Source organism: Lepidochelys olivacea (assembly GCF_965140295.1).
Source record: "Lepidochelys olivacea isolate rLepOli2 genome assembly, chromosome: 5".
In the NCBI taxonomy this organism is placed as follows: domain Eukaryota; kingdom Metazoa; phylum Chordata; order Testudines; family Cheloniidae; genus Lepidochelys; species Lepidochelys olivacea.
In genome coordinates this window covers 120,983,449-121,006,601 of record NC_140415.1, presented here as the reverse complement: position 1 = coordinate 121,006,601, position 23,153 = coordinate 120,983,449, and the positions used below count along the sequence as shown (strand labels likewise).

At 45.2% G+C, this 23,153-nt stretch overlaps 1 protein-coding gene across 1 annotated transcript in view; it reads right to left on the bottom strand.

The window, feature by feature from the left end:
* Positions 1–23,153, bottom strand: part of SVEP1 (sushi, von Willebrand factor type A, EGF and pentraxin domain containing 1) — a 171,483-nt gene that overhangs the window by 63,779 nt on the left and 84,551 nt on the right. Inside the window, exons 17-28 of the mRNA XM_084629308.1 lie at positions 22,697–22,858; positions 21,622–21,783; positions 20,626–20,787; positions 19,955–20,046; positions 18,443–18,539; positions 17,590–17,703; positions 16,527–16,640; positions 14,837–15,038; positions 13,918–14,075; positions 6,647–6,848; positions 5,748–5,923; positions 4,133–4,257 (exon numbers count right to left, since the gene is read on the bottom strand). Of these exons, the coding sequence (XP_084485434.1) occupies positions 4,133–4,257; positions 5,748–5,923; positions 6,647–6,848; positions 13,918–14,075; positions 14,837–15,038; positions 16,527–16,640; positions 17,590–17,703; positions 18,443–18,539; positions 19,955–20,046; positions 20,626–20,787; positions 21,622–21,783; positions 22,697–22,858 (1,766 nt within the window). The remainder of the gene's footprint in view (positions 1–4,132; positions 4,258–5,747; positions 5,924–6,646; positions 6,849–13,917; positions 14,076–14,836; positions 15,039–16,526; positions 16,641–17,589; positions 17,704–18,442; positions 18,540–19,954; positions 20,047–20,625; positions 20,788–21,621; positions 21,784–22,696; positions 22,859–23,153) is intronic.

The window sequence follows — 23,153 nt, the reverse complement described above, 5'->3', positions numbered from 1 at the left end:
AGACTTTCAGATTCTATTAACATACTGATCTTATTATATGTATTATTATATTTTATATTACATTATGTTCACTACATTTAATATTTTACAATATATTATGTTCTGACAAGTATTAACACTTAACATTTTGATAGTTCTGAATCAAAATGATGGGAAACTGCAGTATTTCTTTCTGATCTAGAATGAAAACTAATTTTGAAATGTCAGATTTTCCAGTTCCAAGCATTTGTACCTGAGGGCAGCAAAGTCATGTACCATAACTCAATCACACAATGAGACAATAACTCATTGTATATCCAGAATGTATATCCAATAGATTAAACCTCATTAATGAGAACCAGTCATCGTTTTCCTGAGGAAGATGTAGCCATGACAGTATTTTGAGCCATATACTATAGTTATGACCATCAGGAAATATGGGATGGAGATATATAGAAAGAATGCACAGATGGTGCACTTCAGTATTCCCACCATCACTCAGCAATGGGAGCGTGCGGTTCACAGTGTCAAGCCAAAAAGCATAAAAAAATGAGTAGTGGACTGCTTTTGATGGGAAGATTTGTTATGCAACAGCAATGGAATGTAGAAGACCTTTACGCCTCACCGTGGTAGAGTTGCCATAACTGCAGTGGTGCATTGCAAACCTGAGCAAATTGCCTTTCTGCAGGAGATGGCAAGACATCGCAACTGGGTGATACAAGGGGGAAATCACAATGCTTTCCTGTGCACAGTGAAATGGAGTGGATTGTCTCATTTGTCTCAAATGGAGTGGATTGTCTGATTGTCTCAAAAACTCTTCATGCAAGTTTTGTTCTCTTCATTGATGGATTTACGTTAATAACGCACTAATACTAGACATTTATTTTCTCCTCGCAGTTCAAGTAGAAATATACAGCCCTGAGTAAAGCCCTGTGTCAGTACCTGAGCCCTGCATCCTTGTACTGTGTGGGAGAAGGATATATGTTGGTTTAATGGGGGTTTTCCTCAAGAGACATGGACACTCAAAAAAGTTAAAATTTGCTGCTGTGACCTGTCCATGCCTGGTAAATGTTGGACAGGGGACTGATTTATTTTCTGTGTCCTTTCCTTTCAATAAAATTCTAAATACAGGGCGTTAGTCACCAAGCAGAAGTGATCTGGGGCAAAAGCCGAGGTTGCACAGTATGCAGTCCCTGAGCTTAAATGTTCAGTAGAAAAAAATGTAGATAGGTTTGTGACCGCGGGATGTCACATTAGACATTGAGCAATGACCCCAAGCATGGTCCTAGTGCGCTGACTGCATCATCTTGCAGGAGAGGCTAAGGTTCTGTTGGACACACAGAAAGATTTTTAACTCTCTTGAAAAGTGAGGGTATTTATGGGCTTTTTTAAAAAATACATAAAACCTGGGATGATTAGACAGTTGAGTGAAGAAAGTGGAAAGGAAGGTCTTGGAATCAGCCTTCCCCAATTTTGCAGGAAAAGAAAGTAAAAGAGCTCCTGGAATAGAGTCCAAAAGCTCTTATATAAACTGTAATGCCATAACCTCACTGCAAAGGTCCTATTGAGTATATTACAGCTCTCCCTAGCTGGCCTAAGACAGAAGCATTGCTCTCAGCCAAGCAACTGCTTAAAGTGATAAATGCCCTACAGAAGACAAATGTGCAGTAAAAGAAGATTAAGGGCTTCCATCCCTCTAATAGGAAGGGCAGAAGTACCCCTCTGAAGGAAAATGGTTATTTAATTAAAAAAACATGTTGATATCTGAACTAGTGCATTCCATGGCTGTGCTGAAGAGCGACTCTAGTAATTCCCCGGTGCAAAAAGGAATGTTTTCTATGGCCACATGCAAAGTTGGATTAAAAATTGCGAAGAATAAGGAAGAGCAGCCCAAGGAGGAAAGCGTTGGTGTGGTTTAATCCCCTCTCTCATCGCACACAGCAATTTGCCTGGAAGGGGATTGGCCTGGTTAGGAGAACAGATATGCAAATCTGTGCGGAAGCTGTGGAATATTTCATGCGGGATGGAAAAAAAAAAAAAGCAGTGGCCTGCATGAAATGGGTGGCTGGTCTCTGTCCTGTTTCTGATGGATAAGTATCCATATCACAAACACATGTCACAGGTAGCATCTTGTTGTCAGCCTCAGTGAGGAGGGCAGGTATTTAGTGATTATGGCAACCAAACTACTCTCACCTCCTCCCACCCTGCTTGGCCTGATCTACACGGAAGTATAAAAGATTGTACAACTGGATGGAGCTGGTACATGGACCAGGCACCAGCAGCCTGACCTATTTTTACTGAAGCATCTTCAAAAAAAACTCCTTCCTGCAGCCCGGGCTGCTGAAAAATGGTCCAGGCTAAGGCACCCAACTGTTTTAAACCATTTGGAATTGTGGGGGAGATCTCCCTAGTGCAGACACAAGGTAAGAGGATATTGGATGGGGAAAGGGAAGGGACCTTCCCCCGACTGACGTACAGAGAACTTCATTTTCCACTGCTGTCAAGTCAGCATCTTTTATTGAGTGTTAAGCTCACTCACAAACCAAAACAAATCAAACCAAAAAAAACCCCCAACCCAGACTACAGCAAAAATGAAAGAGCACTGGGTTTGACCTGAAGATGATGAACATGTCAATGGACAGCTAATAGTACATCTAAAGAAGTCTTAAAGAATTTATTTAGTCTCTCTTTTATTCAATTGGCAACGTATTCTGTACATCATTATTCCGTTCCGTTTCATGGAGGCTTGTAGGAAGAAAAGGCTTACCAATAATCTCAGTGGGCTAAAGCTCTAGCGTATAAAATAACTTTGAAATAAACACAGACAAAGAAGATGATTTACTATTTCAAGCTCTAATAACAAGAGAGGTAAAAAGTTTATGGGAAATTTACTTGGCTAGTTTTCCTGTTGTGGTCTCACATCTGTTTTTTAGCATTAAGACCATGGATTATGGGACATACCATAATTGAAGGATAGGATTTTCAAAAGCACTTTTCATTGGATTAACTCTGCTCCTGTTGAAGTTAGTGGGGGGAGGGTGTTCTGCATTCTTAGCAATGGGACTGGAGTTAGGCCAGGGCTGAGAGTGCTTTTGGAAATCCCACTTGAATGGCACAGCAGTGAAGACTTCAAGCACAGGAAATGAGCACTTCTTCAAACTCACATCCACATTATCGTGATGCACCAAAATCCCTGTGATTCAAGATGAGAATACAACTCTCAGCAACACACAAAGTGCAGAAAATCTGTGGCAGAACTTATGGGTAATGTTGAATAAAGGAGAACAGAAGAAAGGCATAAGGTAAAGCAGACATGAACACTCTGTCAGAACAGGGTCAGTCAGATGCTGGATTGAAAGATTTCTTTTCTTATCTCTTGAACCTTTAAAATGTATTATTGTTTTTTAAAAAACAAAATGGAGAAAATTAAAAAAAGTACTATCAGATGAAGAGCAGGTACTTGTTTTCTTCTGAGGGGAAAAACAGCCAGAAATCTGTTCTTGTGAGTCCCAGCTCATGTTGAGCACTGATCCTTCGACTTTACTTTCCAACAGCAAGATCTACATTTCTGAACCTCGGGGCCTAAAATCAGGCACCTAAATCCATATTTTTGGTAGCTAAATAAAAGTGGCCTGGTTGTCAGAGGTACTGAGCATTCACAGCTTCCATTCTATCTACTTACCTGGGGGTTTCCATGCACCTAGCACTGTAGTTCTTTGACTTGGATCATCTGCCACTGAAGTTAACTGGTGTTTTGTCAATGACTTCAGTAGAAGCAGGATCAAGCCCTTAGCGCTTCCCACGTAAATGAGACCTGCCGAGCAAGTTCTCTAGTAGATTTCATGGAGTTTCCTCCCTTCTCTGGTAGAGAGGGCTCTACTATGGTCACAATATATTTTGTGTATGTTTTCTCCTTCCCTTTTGCTCTCCTGCATCGAGTTGGTTATTGAGGAATGGCCAAAAGCTTCAGTTTTAATCTTACTCCATATACATTGACATACAGCTATAAAAGTATCACCTCAACACAGGGCCCAATGAGATTCCCATTAACTTCAGTGGGAGTTGGATCATGCCCATTTGGCAAAAATGCATTAAAACTAGTTTAAGTTTGGAAACTGAGCAAATGAATGAAAACTATTAAGTAAATATTCACCTCCTGTGGGGATAGGACATGGTCCCAGATGTTGAGCTGGCTAAGAGAGCCCACAAAAGATTCTGCTGGATTGAATCCTTCTCCTCTCTGGTCTTGCTCTTGTCCAAGTATTAGTGCACCACCACCTAAACACAAAGTAAAATGAAGATGTTACTGCTCTGTACAGTTGTTGATGATGGTAAATACCTTAGAGCAAAAACTGTCAAATACCCAAAGTACCCACAAAAATTGGTTACCTAGTAGCAGTGATCTTTAAAGGTTAAGCTAACCTTGACTGGAAACTGGAGATACTTTTAAGTGGTTGTTTAAGAAAGGCCTTTTCTTTTTAGAGTTACCCTTAAACTAGGTTTTATTGTGAATCATATTACAACATAACTAATAATGTAATTATGAATTATTAATTGGCATAGCATATTTCACAGTAACAGTTGGTTAACTGTTGCTTTAAATTATCCCTTATCAATGTTTCAAAACTTATACAAAGAGTTAAAATACCATGTAGAAAAAAGGAGCATTTGATTCCAAACAACTGAACCACATGGAAGACTTGATGGTAAACACTGTAACACCCCACACAAGTAAATTCTGTTTTATCTCATCTAATATTAGCAGTAACATTGGAGACCAGTTTGTGCCTGGCACCACATGAGGCCAGAGGTGCCAGATGCCTTCCTGCCTTGTGCCCAGGTTTTGGAGAGAGCCACAGTGTGGTTGGGAATGGAGGGAGGGAGCACAGAACCCTGCAGGAACTTCACCATTAAAAACAGAAACCATGCTATGTTTCTGAAAAGACTGTTCTAAAATGGTATATTCATTAAAGATTTTAAATGACCAGTACTCGTCTCTGGAAAGCATGGACCTTCCACTGCTCTTTGGCTCTCCCATGAAATAACATATTGCATGTCTTCTTTTAACACTACAATGCAACAGTTGCTCTGAATGGAAAACACTCCAAATACTGTATGTCATGCAACCTGTTAAGTGTCCTTCATTTTCAAGCAGGTAGTTAAGGGCTTGATCATCCTCCCGTTGCAATCATGGGGGGTTTTGCCACTGATTTCAGGGGGAAAGTGTCAAGTTCTAACAATAAACGAATCTTAATTTCTTCCTCATATCAAAGGAAACAATGAAAGAAGTGGACATAAAACAGTTCTGTCATTCATATTCTAGTGGATGTAAAAACATGTCATATACTGTGAGGAAGAGGTGTTCCTGAAACTAAACTCCAAAAATAGGCCTGAAAATTATGAGAAAAAAACCCTCTAAGTACATGCTTCCAAACCAAAATCGCTCCTGAGTTTAACACAGGCATCCAGCTGTGAGATCAATTCTTACTAAAATATTCTCTAGTCAATTTAGTCAATGCATTTCTTCTATGGGCAGGATTCTGCCATCCTTAAGCAGCTTCTATGAGACCTTACTCCATGATATTCCCATTGGTTGAGTGAGAGACTACTCATGAACTAAGGTACTACCCAGCCTGACGAAGGATGAAATAATTCAGTTCTACATAAATGTTGAACACAGAAATAAACAAAACCTTCCAAACCTTGCAAGCCCTACAATAACAAGAGAAAAGAGAAAACAGAGCCAAACAAATGTTAACAAGATATACCAGGGATTTTTGATCCTACAGATAGACCTCTGCCTCCATCAGACAACTTCCCATCAATATACACATTCCAGGCTCCATTCATGCATGTCCAGGTGACTGCAATGTGATGCCAGTTGCCGTCGTTCACAGAGGGACAATCCGTGATCCTCTCTTTCCCATTCACATAAAGAACCCAGCTGCATAAAAAGCAAATACCAAGGCACATTCAATCACATGCAGAGTTTTAATAAATATAACATTCTCTTTCAAGAAAATAAAGTTTTCTTTCTGCTTGCTACTCCCTACACAGGAAAAGTAATTTACTGAAGGAGGTTAAGTTTCCCCAGCTCACACAGGAAGTCCCTGCTGCCATACTTGTTCCCAAAGAGAAGACTTGGGAGTCATCATGATCATACTCACAGACAGTGAGATAAGGGGCTATTTCCACATGTTTAGCTCTGTAAATACTACCAAAAAAAAAAAAAAAGGGAATTTCAGTCATGTTTTTCAGTGGATTCCTAAACTTGAGTTGTTCTTGGTGTCTCACAGCCCATTGGCCAGAGGGTCACAGCAATCAATATGCCTGCTGATAAGCTCCTTTTTTATGTACATGTTACTTTAAATACATCTTTTTTATTCTGTGTAAAAAAAGACAGGAAGAAATATTCTGCCTTCTGAGCATTGCTACTTTGTTGCAGACACCAATGCCCCAAAATTTTGGGGGTTTTGGAATTAATCACAGGGAAAAAATCAGCAAGAAAGGGCAACTCCAGCTACACAGTTTTGATTCAGATTCAGCTATGAACTTCCCCAAAGACAGGCGTCATTGGAATTTGGTGTTTTAGTTTAGACTCCTCTGTATCAATTAAAATGCAGTTATAATCTAGGAAGAAAGATAATAAGACTGTTGATTGATTTACCCATTGTAATCTGTTAGCAGAAATGAATTGTCACTTCCATTCTCCACTGCGTAAGAAATTGGAGTCCCATAATTAGTAGTGTCAGTTGATCTCATCCAGAATGCACAGGTGATGTCACCAAGTGACGGGAAAATATTGTCAAGCATGACATAGCCATAGATACCAGACACTTCAAAATCCAGGTTAAAACCAGAGGACTGTTCTGTAACAAACAAGAATAATTTTCAGATCTACATTCTTGCAACTGTATCAACAAATTAAATGAAGCTTAATCAAATGCAATAAAACATAACCAGGCTAAAAGTATTTGCTTTCAACTGGACTGAACTAGAAATATTCTATTTCTAGCCTACAAGGTGTTCACATACCTAGAAGAGATGCAGGGTTTAAGAAGCACAACAAAAAAAAATTGTAATTTTCTGGTAGATAATGAACATGAACCTTTCACACACTTGGATGTGCCTTTCAGCCCTCTGTCAGACAACTAACATGTCCATCTGGCCATCCTAAATCCAAAAGTGCCTGATTGGACCTGTGTATAAAATGGGACCAAATGGAGACATGGTTCTTTATGGAATTAAGATATTGTACATTTATGGAATAGAATTGGTGTCTTTCATGTTCAAGGTATTGCAAGGTGCTTTACAAAGAAGTAAAATGCATGTTCTGTGCAAATGCAGCAACCATTATGCATTCAGTAGTAGTTCTCATAAAGCCCTGGACATTAGAATCTGTTCTACTGAGAGAGGGGATGATGCATAGATGACCAGCACATCTCCTGCCCCTTCATAAAAATTGCCAGTGGATCTTTAACTTCCATCTGAAGATCCACCACATATGAACAGAAGGTATCACAGATTAACATCTTGTTTAAAACAGAAATGTTATTGAGACAAATTTATCTCTGCTGTAACCTCGCTGAAGTCAAAGGAATCTCACCAGGTTGGAATTTGACCAGTCATCTTTAAGACTGTATAGCCCTTTGTTACCACAATATCTGTGACTTTCTGATGACAGCATCACGAGTAGTATGTGAAGTTGTGACGATGTGACGCAGCAGGGAGGGGGGAGTGTTGACCTGGGAATGTGCCCTGGGGATGGGAGACCTGAGAGCCTGTCACCTGAGCCAGGAGGGGGAGGTAACACCTCTGCCCAGGAATGTGGACGGAGGCTGCGGCAGGGAACCTGCTGGGTTTAGTTTCAGTTTGGGGCTGGGTGGAGGAACGCAGGGAACCCCAGGGCTGGGGTCTAAGCTCCCTGCTCCCCCAGAAGGACTTGACTGAGGGGTCCTGGGTGCACCCACAAACTCCGTTTTGGACTGTGTTCCTGTTGTCCAATAAACCTTCTGTTTTACTGGCTGGCTGAGAGTCTCAGTGAATCCCAGGAAGAGGAGTGCAGGGCCTGGGCTCCCCCACACTCCGTGACAACTGGTGGCAGCGGTGGGATGTACTGCACCCTGTGAACGGCGCTTCCTGCAGTAAGTGACTGGGGAACAGTAAAACGAAGGGGGATTGACGGGGACCAGGCGTGCTGAAGATTCAGAGAGAGAGAGAGTTTCAGGAGGCGGTTAACCCCTGGGAGCGTGTGACCAGAGAGAAGGACTTTTGCAGTAACAGGGCCCCCCGGGGGATTGCAGCGAGCGGTCCCGGGGTGGAGGAGTCTGCAGCTCGACCCTGGTAAAGAGGTGGTGACCTCAAGAAGGACTGGCACCCTAGGGGTTTTTCCTGGAAACCGTGGAAAGCTGCCCGGCCTGTGCGTGGCCAGCAGGGAGATGTACGCTAAATGCCTTAAGAGTGACCTGGTGGAGCTGTGCAGGCAGAGGGGGCTGCGCATCGGGAGGTCCACCAAGGAACAGCTGATTGCCCAGTAGGAGGAGAGGGATCGCTTGGATGACCCAATCGCTGTCCCTGAGCGAAGCTGCCCGGCGGATGCAGCGTGGGCCCTGGGGCCTAACCGGGCTGGGAGGGGTCAGACTGCTGTAGAGGACATCCCGAGACCCTTCCTACCTAGGCCTGGGGGAGGGGTTGGGAGAAGCCCAGCGAATACCGAGGGCACCCTGACCCCGGCAGCCAGCAGGGGATCCTCCCGGCAGAGCTCCCCATCCCTGGAGCGGATGCGGCTGGAATGGGAGAGGGAGATGAAAATGAGGGAGCTGGAGGATCATGAAAAACAACGTCAACATGAACGTCAGAAGAAGGAGAGGGAACGTCAGGAGAAGGAGAAACAAAGACAGCACGAACTGGAGCTGGCCAGGCTGAGGAGCAGTGGGGCCCCGGCTGCGGTGAGTGCAGGGGGATCCAAGACTGCAAGGAACTTTGATAAGTGCTTCCTGGCCCAGCGTAAGGAGGGGGAGGACATAGATAGCTTCCTGACGGCCTTTGAGAATGCCTGCAAGCTGCACAGGGTTGACTCTGCAGACAGGCTCCAGTTTCTCACCCCCTTACTGGACCCCAAGGCCACGGAGGTGTACAGCTGAATGACAGGGGCGGAGGCAGGGGACTATGAACTGTTCAAACAGGCCCTGCTCCGTGAGTTTGGGCTGACCCCCGAGATGTACCGGAGAAGGTTCCGGAGTCAGCATAAAACTCCTGAGGTTACCTACCTACAACTGGCCAACCGGATGCAGGGATATGCCCACAAGTGGACAGCTGGGGCCCAAGCTAAAGAGAACCTGCTTGACCTAATCGTACTGGAGCAACTGTATGAACAGTGCCCATCCGACCTGAGGCTGTGGTTGGTGGACAAAAAGCTAGAGAACCCCCAGCACGCAGGGCAGCTGGCCGACGAGTTTGTGAACAGTCGGTCAGCGGGTAGCAGGGAGGAGTCCCAAAAGAACAGGCCCCCCCGATGCAGAGAGAGAGTCACCAGGGGACCTCCCAGCGGGGAAATAGGGAGAACCCCCTCCAAAGGGGAACGGCTGGCATCGGGCCCCTCTGACCCGCTCGAGGGGACCAACGTGACCTGAGCTGCTATCACTGTGGCCAGAGAGGCCACGTACGGACCCAGTGCCCCAGGCTCAGGGACAGACTGAGCAGACCCAACCTACCCAGGGTTAACTGGGTAGGGACCCAGGTGGACGAGGGGCAGACGACCCAGGCAAGGGGGGCTGCCAGTTTACCACATGCCCAGGAGGGAAGAGTACCCCCGGCCAGCCCCGCCAGAGGGCTGGAGGCTCTGGGCTCAGGGTGCTCGGTTTACAGGGTGGGCGCGGGGCTGTCCCTCCGGAGAGAGTGCCTTGTTCCCCTGGAGGTGGATGGGAGGAAGGTCAATGGATACTGGGATACGGGCGCAGAGGTGACACTGGCCCGGCCCGAGGTGGTGGCCCCAGATCGGGTGGTGCCCAACACCTACCTGACCCTGACGGGGGTGGGCGGGACCCCATTTAAGGTGCCCGTGGCAAGGGTACACCTGAAATGGGGGGCCAGGGAGGGCCCCAAGGATGTGGGGATACACCACCATTTGCCCACTGAGGTTTTGATGGGGGGGGACCTAGAGGACTGGCCAAGCAACCCCCAGACCGCCCTGGTTGTGACCCGTAGCCAGAGCCAGCGAGGGGCACTGCGCCCTGACCTTGGGGAGGGTACCACACCAGAGGTGCAGGACCCTACCCTGGTGGGGAGGGAGCGCCGAGGGGCACGGCTTGGAGAGGCTGTGGCCTCAGACCTGGCCAGTGAGAGGGAACCGGTCCCCATCCCTTCCCCAGCCGCTGAATTCCAGGCCGAGTTGAGGAAAGATTCCCTCCTTGCGGAAGCTCAGGGACCTGGCCGACCTCAGTGTGGGACGGACCACGAGGAGAGGTTGCCAGGAGAGGTTCCTGTGGGAGAAGGGGTTCCTGTACCGAGAATGGGCTCCCACAAGGGAAGTAGAGTCCTGTGGGATCAGGAGGCAGCTGGTGGTCCCCCAGAAGTATCGCCGCAAGCTCCTGTACCTGGCCCATGATGTCCCCCTCGCAGGGCGCCAGGGAATCCGGTGCACCCAGCAGAGGTTGCTACAGAACTTTTACTGGCCCGGGGTCTTTACCACGGTCCGGCAGTATTGCCGATCCTGTGACCCCTGTCAGAGGGTGGGGAAGGCCCGGGACAAGGGGAAAGCGGCTTTGAGACCTTTGCCCATCATAGAAGAACCTTTCCAGAAGGTGGCCATGGACATCGTGGGGCCTCTCAGCAGGACGACCCGGTCGGGGAAGAAATACATTCTGGTGACGGTAGATTTTGCCACCCGCTACCCCGAGGCAGTGCCATTAGCTTCCATTGAAGCAGACACCGTGGCAGATGTGCTCCTGACCATTTTCAGCCGAGTGGGGTTCCCCAAGGAAGTCTTGACAGACCAAGGGTCCAACTTCATGTCGGCCCTGCTCCGGTGCTTGTGGGAGAAATGTGGGGTCCGGCACAACTGGGCCTCAGCTTATCACCCCCAGTCCAATGGGCTGGTGGACAGGTTCAATGGGACATTAAAGATGATGCTGAAAACCTTTATGAACCAGCACCCGCAGGATTGGGACAAGTACTGACCTCACCTGCTGCTCGCATACAGGGAGGTGCCCCAGGAGTCTACCGGATTTTCGCCTTTTGAACTGTTATATGGAAGGAGGGTAAGGGGCCCCCTGGACCTGATGAGAGACGAGTGGGAGGGGAAGGCCACTCCCGATGGAGAGTCAGTGGTGGAGTATGTCCTGATCTTCCGAGAGAGACTAGCTGAACTCATGGGCCAGGCCAGGGAGACTCTGGCCAGAGCCCAGAAGAAGCAGAAGATCTGGTATGACCGTACGGCGCGGGCCCGTGCCTACGCCACCGGGGATCAGGTGATGGTTCTCATCCCCGTGAGAAAGAACAAACTACAGGCCGTCTGAGATGGCCCTTTCAAGGTTGTCAAGCAGCTCAATGAGGTAAACTATGTGGTGGAGCTGTCTAACCGGGCACACCACCGCCGGGTGTACCATGTGAATATGATGAAGCCATATCATGCCGGGGGAATGTGGTGTTGGCCGTGTGTGGACAGTGGGAGGAGCAGGGAGATGACCCTTTAGTAGATCTATTCCCTGGGACCAGAGCTGGTTCCCACCTGGAAACAATTCCCCTCTCGGATCAGCTAACCCCTGCCCAGCAAGCTGAGGTCAGGGGGGTACTGCATCCGTACCGCCAGCTGTTTTCCATCCAGCCTGGACACACTAATCTGACTGTCCACCGGGTGCAGACAGGGTCGCACCCGCCGATAAGATGCTCCCCCTTCCGAGTCACAGGGAAAACTGCTCAGGACCTGGAAAGAGAAGTCCGGGACATGCTGGCTTTGGGGGTGATCCAGCCATCTGCCAGCCCTTGGGCCTCGCCGGTGGTGCTGGTCCCCAAAAAGGATGGGTCGGTCCGGTTCTGTGTGGACTATCAGAAGCTCAATGCCATCACAGTATCTGATGCCTACCCCATGCCCAGGCCTGACGAGCTCCTAGACAAGCTGGGAGGAGCTCAGTACCTTACCACCATGGACCTTACAAAGGGCTACTGGCAAGTGCCGCTGGATGCAGATGCCCAGCTGAAATCGGCCTTTATCACCCCTCTGGGGCTCTATGAGTTCCTGACCCTGCCTTTCGGTTTCAAGGGAGCACCGGCCACCTTCCAACACCTGGTGGACCAGCTACTGAGGGGGATGGAGAGTTTTGCTGTGGCGTATATTGATGACATCTGTGTCTTTAGCCAGACCTGGGAAGACCACGTGTCCCAGGTTAGACAAGTGCTGGACCAACTCCAGGGGGCTGGGCTGACTGTAAAAGCAGAGAAGTGCAAGGTGGGGATGGCTGAAGTATCTTACCTGGGCCATCGGGTGGGGAGTGGCCGCCTAAAGCCAGAACCAGCCAAGGTGGAGGTGATCAGAGACTGACCCGCTCCCCACACCAAAAAGCAGGTCCAAGCCTTTATTGGGATGGCAGGATACTACCGAAGATTTGTGCCCCACTTTAGCGCCATAGCCACCCCCATCACTGAGCTATGCAAGAAGAGGAAGCGAGACAAGGTGGTCTGGACTGAGCAGTGCCAGGAGGCTTTCCGGGAGCTGAAGGAGGCTCTGGTCAGTGGCCCAGTTCTGGCAAACCCAGACTTTGACAAGCCCTTTATGGTGTTCACCGACGCCTCAGACACAGGACTGGGGGCGGTGTTAATGCAGGAGGATGGAAAGGGGGAGAGACACCCCATCGTGTACCTGAGCAAGAAGTTGCTACCCCGGGAGCAACACTACGGGGCCATCGAGAAGGAGTGCCTGGCCATGGTGTGGGCCCTCAAGAAACTAGAGCCCTATCTCTTCGGGCAACACTTCACCGTCTACACCGACCACTCTCCCCTGACCTGGCTGCATCAGATGAAAGGAGCAAATGCCAAGCTCCTGAGGTGGAGCCTGCTCCTGCAGGATTATGACATGGACGTGGTCCCCGTGAAGGGAAGTGCCAACCCGATAGCGGATGCGCTGTCCCGGAGAGGGGGCCCCGAACTTCCCCAGGTCACTGGTCAGAGTGACCCCACTCAGTTCAGTCTCGAAGGGGGGAGAGATGTGACGCAGCAGAGAGAGGGGAGTGTTGACCTGGGAATGTGCCCTGGGGATGGGAGACCTGAGAGCCTGTCACCTGAGGGGGAGAGGGAGGTAACACCTCTGCCCAGGAACGTGGACGGAGGCTGCGGCAGGGAACCAGCTGGGTGGGTTTAGTTTCAGTTTGGGGCTGGGTGGAGGAACGCAGGGAACTCCAGGGCTGGGGTCTAAGCTCCCTGCTCCCCCAGAAGAACTTGACTGAGGGGTCCTGGGTGCACCCACAAGCTCTGTTGTGGACTGTGTTCCTGTTGTCCAATAAACCTGCTGTTTTACTGGCTGGCTGAGAGTCTCAGTGGATCCTAGGAAGAGGGGTGCAGGGCCTGGACTCCCCCACACTCCGTGACAGAAGTACAAAGAGCTAAATAACTAGGACATGTGAAAGAGGCTGAAATTGAACTTCACAGGTCTATAGTGCATGACAAAAAGGGTAGTGTGCTTTTAAGCAAAGAAAAACATTTACCAAAATATCGTTTGCTAGCATGCATGCATGCTGTTACTTGGTATTTACAGGCTACATTTGAAATTAATTATTATTATATTATTATTTGAACTGCTGTAGCTCGCAACGGCTTTGCTCAGGGTTGAGACCCCACCCTGCCAGCCGCTGTGCAGAGAAACCATACGGTATTAATTCAGCTAGCATAATTCTTGCCCGGAGGCTTTGTCAAGCCACCTTTTGCTGACACTCTGGTCCCGTGTACCTGTTTCACACCTGCTGCCCGTAAAGCCAGGGGGACATTTACAAACGTACGAGTTCAAGGCATCCACACAGGCTGCTTGGTTTAAACAAGGATTGGGTTCACACTCATTGATGTTCACTTCACAGTGCAGTCCCGTGTACCCTGTCACACACTGACACCTGAGGATGAAAACAAAAACACTCTTCTATTGTGGCCACTTTTAAAGCTCACACATCTGTGGACTGGAGGCACTCTTTGTTTCCGCTAGAGATCCAGTTACATTACAAAAAGCCAGAACATTAGAGAGGCACCCCAATATTATGGAACCTCGAAATTCACAACTGGTCCTTTTCTGTAAAATGGGCCAGAGCAGAGCACCCCATAAACATCAGAGAAGTTCTGATCTGGATCCAGAAATAAACTTTTTGGTCCAGGTTCATCTTGATGAAACATAAAAATAGAAGACAGGAGGAAGGGCTGAGGTCCATCAATGCCCATATCTTCCCCCGGGCCCAACAATCACAGGAAACTTGGTCATGTGGGATACACAAATGGATGAAAATTGTTCAGTGCTATAACAGAAGGCTAAAAAACACCAAGGGTCCCCCCTCCTTCCCCATGACTGGGGAAAACTGATTCAGGAAAACAGTACTCTGTAGGTTTCTGCCCACTGTAAGGGTGGCAACCCTACCGCACTCTCACTTTCTACCCCTCCCCCGCCACATTCTCCTCACTATCTATCACGCCCTTAACAAAAGCTAAAATAACACCATCACGGTTTTTTTTCTTTTTAAATATCCACCTTTCTCCCACACTGGGGTGCGTGTTGAGATCACTTGACAGATTAGCCTACCGCCTTTGCTAAAATCTTTGGGGAAACCCAGACACTGCAGCACATCTGGCTTTGTGTATTACAGGAAGTCCGTCAGCAGTTTTTCACCTGAAGTTGTTGATACCATCTTTGCATTTGGCCCCATTCTTACAGGGTCTGCTGAGACACTCATCAATGTTTTTTTCACACAAGACACCAGTAAACCCAGGAAGGCACTTGCAGTGGAAACTCCTGAGCCGATCCTCACAAATGCCCTTGTTTAGACACGGGTTTGAAAGGCATTCATTCACCTCTGTTTCACAGCGAGTGCCTGGGAAGAGAGAGACCAAAGCAAAGGTTTACATTCAATTTTAAAAGATTCAAAATCTGTTAGGAACAATCAGGAACCAATTTCTATGATTTGGTGTCTCTGACAAATCCAGAAGACAATTAAAATTATACAGAATTCTTTGGGGAATGGCAAACAACAGATTAGCTGAATGGCTGGCTTTTTTCCTCAGCATAAAATATATTGCATTGATTGGATGCAACTGTAGAGGAGATGCAGGAATCAGCTTCACAGTTATAGAAATAAAACCCTCATTACACGTTTGTCAACATTTGAAAAAAACAAACTTTTACTGGGAATGTACAGAAGTGAGTGTTACCAACTTTGTTAGTAAGTTGGGCTCTTCAAATAAGAAGTACGTCTCATCTGTCAGGGCTTGTCTACATTACCCGCTGGATCAGCGGGCAGTGATAGATCCAGCAGGGGTTGATTTATCGTGTCTAGTCTAGAGACGATAAATTGACCGCCAAGTGCTCTCCCATCGAGTCCGGTACTCCACCAGGGCAAGAGGCGCAGGCGGAGTCGACAGGAGAGCATCAGCCGTTCACTTACCGCAGTGAAGACACCGTGGTAAGTAGATCTAAGTACACTGACTTCAGCTACGTTATTCGCGTAGCTGAAGTTGCATAACTTAGATCGATACCCGCCCCGGGGTAGACCAGGCCTCAGTTTGTAAGTGGTAAAGTAATGATATTCGGGTGTCAATATGGGTTAAGGGCTGGATCTTTCATCACGAACTTTCCCATGAACTCATACATTCTCAGAAAGTTGTGTGTGTGAAGAGTGCAGGATGGGCCCCAAGGATATATTAGAAACACACACACAATCAGAAGCTGAGACACCATTCTGAGTAAATGATGAGAGATACAGAGGAGAGAAAGTATTGCTACAATAGAAATGAGGTTGGAACCTTTTCATTTTTTAAGAAAACCATCCAGGAGTTTAGTTGTGCATAAAGTTCCACGTTGTGAGATATGCAAAGTTGCAGAAACTGCATAAGATTTAAAGTCAAAGCTTTGCGGCAATCTGGAAACCCAGGAGAAGAAAATCATTCTTTAACATGACGCAAAACAACAGAAAGCTGCAGAGCGAAATGGGATGGGAAGCAACTTCTAATAGCGATGGGGAGGATTTGGCCCATGGATATGCTCTAAAAATAATAAATAAAACAACAACAATAGCATTTAACACTCGTATATCAACTCTGAAATATTTCATCAAGGTGAATATTATTATTCTTTGCTCAAGGTCATACAAAGTTGGGAATAGACCCCAGATCTCCTGACTCCCAGTCATGTGCTTGAAGCCACCAGACCACACCTTCTCATCTAAATATTACACATGCCTAGATCAATGCATACCTATAGCAAATATATGAAGATAATCTTGAATTACACTTAGTGAGCATAAAGGTACATATTTTCTGGTTAATATAAATAAAAACTAAATCAATCAAGAAATACAGTTTACCTGTGAATCCTTCTGCACATGTGCAGTGATAAGCATTGATGCCATCAACACAAAGTGCTCCGTTCACACATGGGTTGGACCTGCATTCATTTATATCTTCCTCACACAGTAAACCTTCAAGCAAGAATAGTTACAAGCCATGATTTACACAGTATTTTAAAACATACATGGTACGTATCCTGTAGTGATTGGTTTTGAAGGCCATAATGGCAAAATATTTCTTGTGTCATAAAAGGTTATTGAGAGCAGGAGATAAAATCTCTCAAGGATGCAATTCAGTGTGAACTGTTGCCCATCCATACACGTAGTTACTGAGACTTTGGAGCTCAACGTTTAAAAAGTAGTCAGCCGCACATGTATAATTTTAATTCATATTGATATAAAAAGCTTTTATAGGGCTAATGTGATATAGGGTAGGGACTGCTTAGGTGGAAAGATCTGGGCATAGGAGTAGGAGGGTACCTATTCAATAATCAACAATTTAATGATAAAATAAGTGAAGACCTCGATTCAGCAAGGTACAAAAGCAGGTGCCAGACTTTAAGCATGTGAAGAGTGCTGTTCAGAGAGAGAGAGAGAGAGAGTGGGTGTGTGTACGCGCGTGCACGTCTGTATGTGTGTGTATTTTCAATAACGTTTCTGTTCGAAGAGAAAAGATGAAAAAATATCAATTAGGCATCCATAGGATTACTCACATGCTTGAAGTTAGGCATCTGTCTTGCTGAATCAAGGCCTTACAATATTAGGTTTCATTAGCATTTTTCCACAAAAGTGCCTCGTTAATATTTCTTCACTGTTATTCCTTTTTTTTTTTTAGAACAGAAGTGTTACTACCCACACACAGACACAGAGTACATCTTGAATATTGATCCTTTTACTTCACAAAGTATTCACCTACACCAAAGGTTTTCTCTGTCTAATGGGCCAGATTCACCACTGTTATAATTCCATGGAAGTCACTGAAGAAATAAGCGTAACCCTAATAGGTCTGTTTTATTTATGCAACATGTAACTGATACCCTTATGAAGAGGAGTTATAAAGCAATTAAATCACTTCTGTCACCTGTATAGCCTGGTTGGCACTGGCAAATGAACACCCCAATACCATCTTTGCAAACTCCATTGTTGAGGCAAGGGGTTGACTTGCACTCATCAATCTCCTTTTCACACTTTAAGCCTAAATTGAAAAACAAAGCAGGATCACAACTAAGAACACAGAAAGAAAGTATAATTAAATCACTCAGAAACACGGAGGGCATTACAGACCATTATCTTTGCTTTAAAACACAGCAGTTTACCAGAGACCTGTGACAATTGCTATCAGAAAGGTACAGTGCAGATCAGGAAATAATAAAATACAAGCTGATCAGCTCCAGATCTTCAAACTTAGTACATGTCTATCCTTAAAAAAAAACAATAATCGGGGAATATAACATACCCAGTTGCTCTGGAGCAACTGCAGAGCTCACAATGGATACATGCAAAGGCAGACCTACTGGGATTAATGGACTGCAGTGTGAGTTTCTCGGTCCTTGCTGATCACAGTTGTGGTCAAGGGGTGGGATTTTCAAATATATTCAGTCTTGGTCTGATGCTGCTCCCATTAAAGTCAATGGGGATGTTACCATTAACTCCAATAGGAGCATAGTATAGGCCAACATGAGCTTTTTGAAAATCTCTCTTAGAGAACAAACACTGAGATAAACCATACAACAACAAAGGGAACAGTTCTTCATTTTTTTAAAAAATGTGAAGAATAATGAATAACCTGTGTCAGCAATAGTGATTTCCATTAATTATATTATGTGCTTTTTCTGCTGGGAGTGTCAAGTTCTTTTATAATTTCTCCTCGGAACAGAACTTTCTAACTACCTCATACGATGAAACAATGTCCTCCCAACATACACACACTTTACCTGTGTATCCAGGTGGGCACATGCAAATGTACCCACTTCCAAGTTGTTTGCATGTGCCATTATTATGGCATGGTTCCAGGAAACACTCATGAAAAACCTGTCACAGATCAGAACAGTAGAGTTATCAAAGAGGTGGAGAGACAACCATGTGTATTACACAGACAAATATCAAACAGTGACTGACATGTAACAGCATTCTTAAAAAATGTCTTTATGCCACAGTTCTCTAGCATTTCTTTTCCACTCCATTCCTCTCCACAGAGGCTGGTAATGTATCCCTGCCATCAGCCATCTGCAATGGCTGGGAGAGGTGAGTCAGGGCACACTGTGGAGTGCATTAGGCCTACAGGCTGTATTTTAGGCACCCCAATCTAAAGAATACAGAAATAAATACCCAGAGCTAGTGGCATGAAAGGGACTTTTTCAGAGGTTAGTATTCTAGTTATTGTTATTTATTTGTACTTTGATAGCAGGCCGCACTTCAGCAAAGCACTCAAGCATGTGCTTAACTAAGTACATGAATAGTCCTATTGACTTAAATGGGAAAACTCAGCTGCTTGCTGTACTGGGGCCTGAGTTTGTGGACTGCACGTATTATAAGCTAATAGTTCAGGTCTAATTTATCACTTACCAACTTTATTCATGTAATGTAGATTCTCACAACCTGATTCTGAGACTGAGTGCTCTTTTCTGAGTTACAACAATGGGGGCCTTTCATGCAAACCCATAGTCCTGGGAATAGTCTCCACTCACGTGAGTGATCCCATGTATTTTGAGGGCTAATCACAGGAGAAAGGATTTGCAGAATTGGGTCATACCTGACTAGTCTGACATCTCTTCTTAAATTTATATAAATCAAAACAAATAAATGAAAATAAATACTTCAGAACCAGAACCTGGAAGCCAGAAGTAATCTCCTAGAAGACTAAAATGAAAAAGAAACCAAATAAAAGAGACACTGATCGACAGTATAGGAGCTACTGATCAGATGAGGAGTTGGGGGTTTTATGCAAGGAGTTGGGGGTTTTATGTTTTTTTAAAAATAAAAGTTTAGTGACATTTTTATGTCAGGCTAATGTTATCATGCTTCCAAATCTAAGACTGCCTTTTACTGGATCAAATCTCCTTCTCCCAAATACTACTGTTCTATTATTGTAGTAGAATTTTAAAATACAATATTTTAGTGAATCACTATTAAATTACCCTTGAGTGGAAGAGCTTATTAGAAAACGCAAACACAGTTTTTTTATTTCTGCTGCATAAGGCCGTTAATTAAGGACTTATATATATATATATATATATGCCAGCTATGGAGTTATAAGGCACGATGTTTGATCACTTTAATCAAATAAAGGTAGCCCCCATGGTAACTACAGCTGCCTAGTTTGGCAAATAAACTCATTATCACAATTATATTATGGAAGGCATTAGCCATTTAATATTGGCATCCGACACTCTGTGTCTTCCATTAGAGCTAGCATCATTAAAAAAATAAATAAATCTTGTCCTTGCCTGACTGCTGACTTTGTATTGCTTGCTGATATTTTCTGGAGAGACTGGTACCATTACACTCTCCTCGGCCGCTGTGAAAGTAGAGCCAAAACCTAAACAGGATTATTATGAAAGCAGCTGTTAATGCAGCTTGACAAGACCCTAACTGCATTGCATTGATGCATTTAAAAAATGCTATGAGGGAAGTGGATTTGTGGGAATAAATACCACACTTACAGTAAAAACTTATTCAATTCCAAAACACGAACATCAATAATAAATGAAGAAAGGGTGGGGCACTGTGGTGAATTCACTCTTTAGACTTATTCCTCTCCAGTCCTGACTTAGAGCTTAGATGGTCACGTAAATCATGTTAGTCTGTCTACTGCAAGGTAGTTTTTATAGGCCAAAGGCAAAACTTTCATTGTTTCCAGTGGGGTTACTATCTAGGCTCTGTCAGGGAACCTTAATCCATATTACACAGTCATCCACAATTTTGTGTGACTGGCAGCGTCTGATAACTCAGAGATAATCCAGGAAAGGAATAGCAGGAGTGATGCATTGGTAGAAATGTGCGGCGAACATTGTGGAAGGAGAATGGTGTATTCTTCCTTTGAATGGACCCAATTTTCACTAAGGGCCAGATCCTGCCCCCCTCAGTCACATTCTCTGGAGGAAATTAATCAACTTACTTGAACAGTCTGTGATGGATCTGGCGCCAATGATCGTAGTTGTCCCATAAAAGGGACAAGATAAGCAGTAGGACTTTCCTGGGTCGGGCTGATAGTAGTCCCGGGGGCAGGGGTAGCAAGGCATTAAGCCAGAGCGAGAGAATTCCCCTGCTGCACAAGGTACTGCAAAGTGCAAAACAAACTCTAATGACTGCTGGCTCCCAGTGCATGGTCTTTTCCCCACCATCATAGGGCAGTTTTTGCCTCAGTCCTACAAGACTAGGCCAATAATCACGAGAATTTCACAACCAAAGTGTGTGCTTATTTAAAGGGTCACTCAGGTTAACTCTGGCCCCAAATAAGCTCTTTTTCAAACCTAAGACCAGAGAAATGTTTCCATGTAATCTTTGTCCTATGGAGACAGTTCTCAAATTCAACCAAACACCCCACATTGCAGTCCTTGCAATGCACAAACATATTTTCAACAAGGTCAGCACCTGGAGACAGATTCTCTTCCCTGATCCACTCTCACTGTGGACTGTTCTCCCCATCAGCCCTTGGGGTGCAATTGCCCCAAAGGGGTCTGTGCCAAGACAGAACCCATTGACGGTAGTTTATTTTGAAAGCAGACTCAGTAAAAACTGAGCAAGGACCTCAGGATTTTGACCCACAAAAATGATTGGCTATTGCCTGGATGATTGTTACAAAACATCGAGTAGTGCTTTCTATAAATAAAAAAAGGAAGTTTTTATTATCACATAACCATCTGGATATCTGACACAGGGCCTACAATAGAATTCTATGTGCATACAGCACAGCTTCGTCTCTGAAATCTTTCAGAAAAACTGGTGTTTGATATGCAGCAAAAAATTATGTACACTGCTGCTGGGTGACATAACTTCACTGCAGTCAGCCAGGAGCTGCAGGTTACCTGAGGTCAGATAAATGGGGCAATAGTGGATGGTATTTAGCAACATTTTGTTTTCAGGAATTTCACTGGCCTTAGTCCTCACAAACCTCCACATGCTGAGATATCCACAGCTCCTCTTTTCACTGTTGACAGGTTTTCTGGACAGGCGATGCAGTTCTTAGATCCAAACATAGGTTGATATGTGCCAAGAGGACATGACTCACAGGTTTCAAGACCATTAGGTGAATACGTTCCCTGCTGGCACTGAGCTAAAAGGCAAAATAATACATAAAGATTAGGCATAAGGCTAAGCGATATCTAACAGAAAGTATGTCTCCTGTCCCCTAAAAATAAAGGTAACACTTTATAATATATTGACAAGCAACCCTTGAAAGAAAGAGCTACCAGGACATTTGTAAACCAGAAGATAGTGCTCTATGTAACGTTTCGCAAAGTACAGACAGCACATAGCATCCATCCCCTCTCCAAATGCATTTAATTTATTCTGAGGGTTGTTTATTTCACTATAATTTCATGGACACATCTAAACCACAGGCTGTACAATGAAATGTGCAAGGCACAGAATAAAAAAATGCAATTCTATTGCAGCCCACTGGCTATCAATTACTGATAGTGTATTTACAAGACATAAACTCGCTATAGTTTATTATATTCCAATCGGCTGCAGATTGTTTATTGTTAGCAATTCATATTTTAACTAACAAAGCCAATTAAACAACAGTAACTAGAAAATACCAATCCTTATAATCATAAACAAGCTGCAAAGTGAGAGCTCTCTTCCGGCTTCGAGGCAGAACGGTGCAAGGTGGGACACAAAAGTGACAGTGGCAAGAGGTAGAGGATGTTGGCAGGGAGAAGTACTAAGATGTGGCACTATGTGTACACTTCCCTTTCAGTGCTGCAACATACACTCTCTCTGGCCTTAACAGCCTGTTCCACTGACACTTCAGAGGTACAAGCAATGGCATTCTAGATATCTTCTCCCCTCTCCACATGTACCCACACAGAGGCAGCCAGGATCTAGGCAAAAGCCGTAAAGTAACACAGCCATCCATTTAATTTTCTATGGTGCTATTCTAGTTACATTTTGCAGTGCTCAGTAGTTTCAAGCACTAGAAGTAAACTTTAAAGGTGATTATTTTCTGAATGCTGAGCTCGCACCTTTACACTCAGAGATACTCCTGGAGTGGAGGTATTCGGTATAGCTGCCAGATGGGCAACTTTTGCATTCCAGCTGCCCTTCCTCATCTTGATAGGATCCAGTCCAGCAGCTTTCACAAGTGCGATGCTCCAGAGAATAATAGGTACCCAAAGGGCAGTTAACTGGGATTTCAGAGAAGGAAAAATAAAACACACGTTAACCATGGAATACCTGACAATAAGCAGATGCTCTTCTTGGTATTTCAGGGCAACTCCATTTAGCCTAACTCACTTTATCTCAATCTTGGCTATGTGGATTCAGTGACATCTGTGCAACCTCACTGACCTGACTGGGTTTGCATAGGGGGAACTGATTGGAACTTTGTAAACATTTGTATTCATGATGAATAGGAAGGAATGGACTGTCTCCCTCTGCCTGAGGAAAGAGCGGGTGATTCCCTGACTCCATCTCCATCCT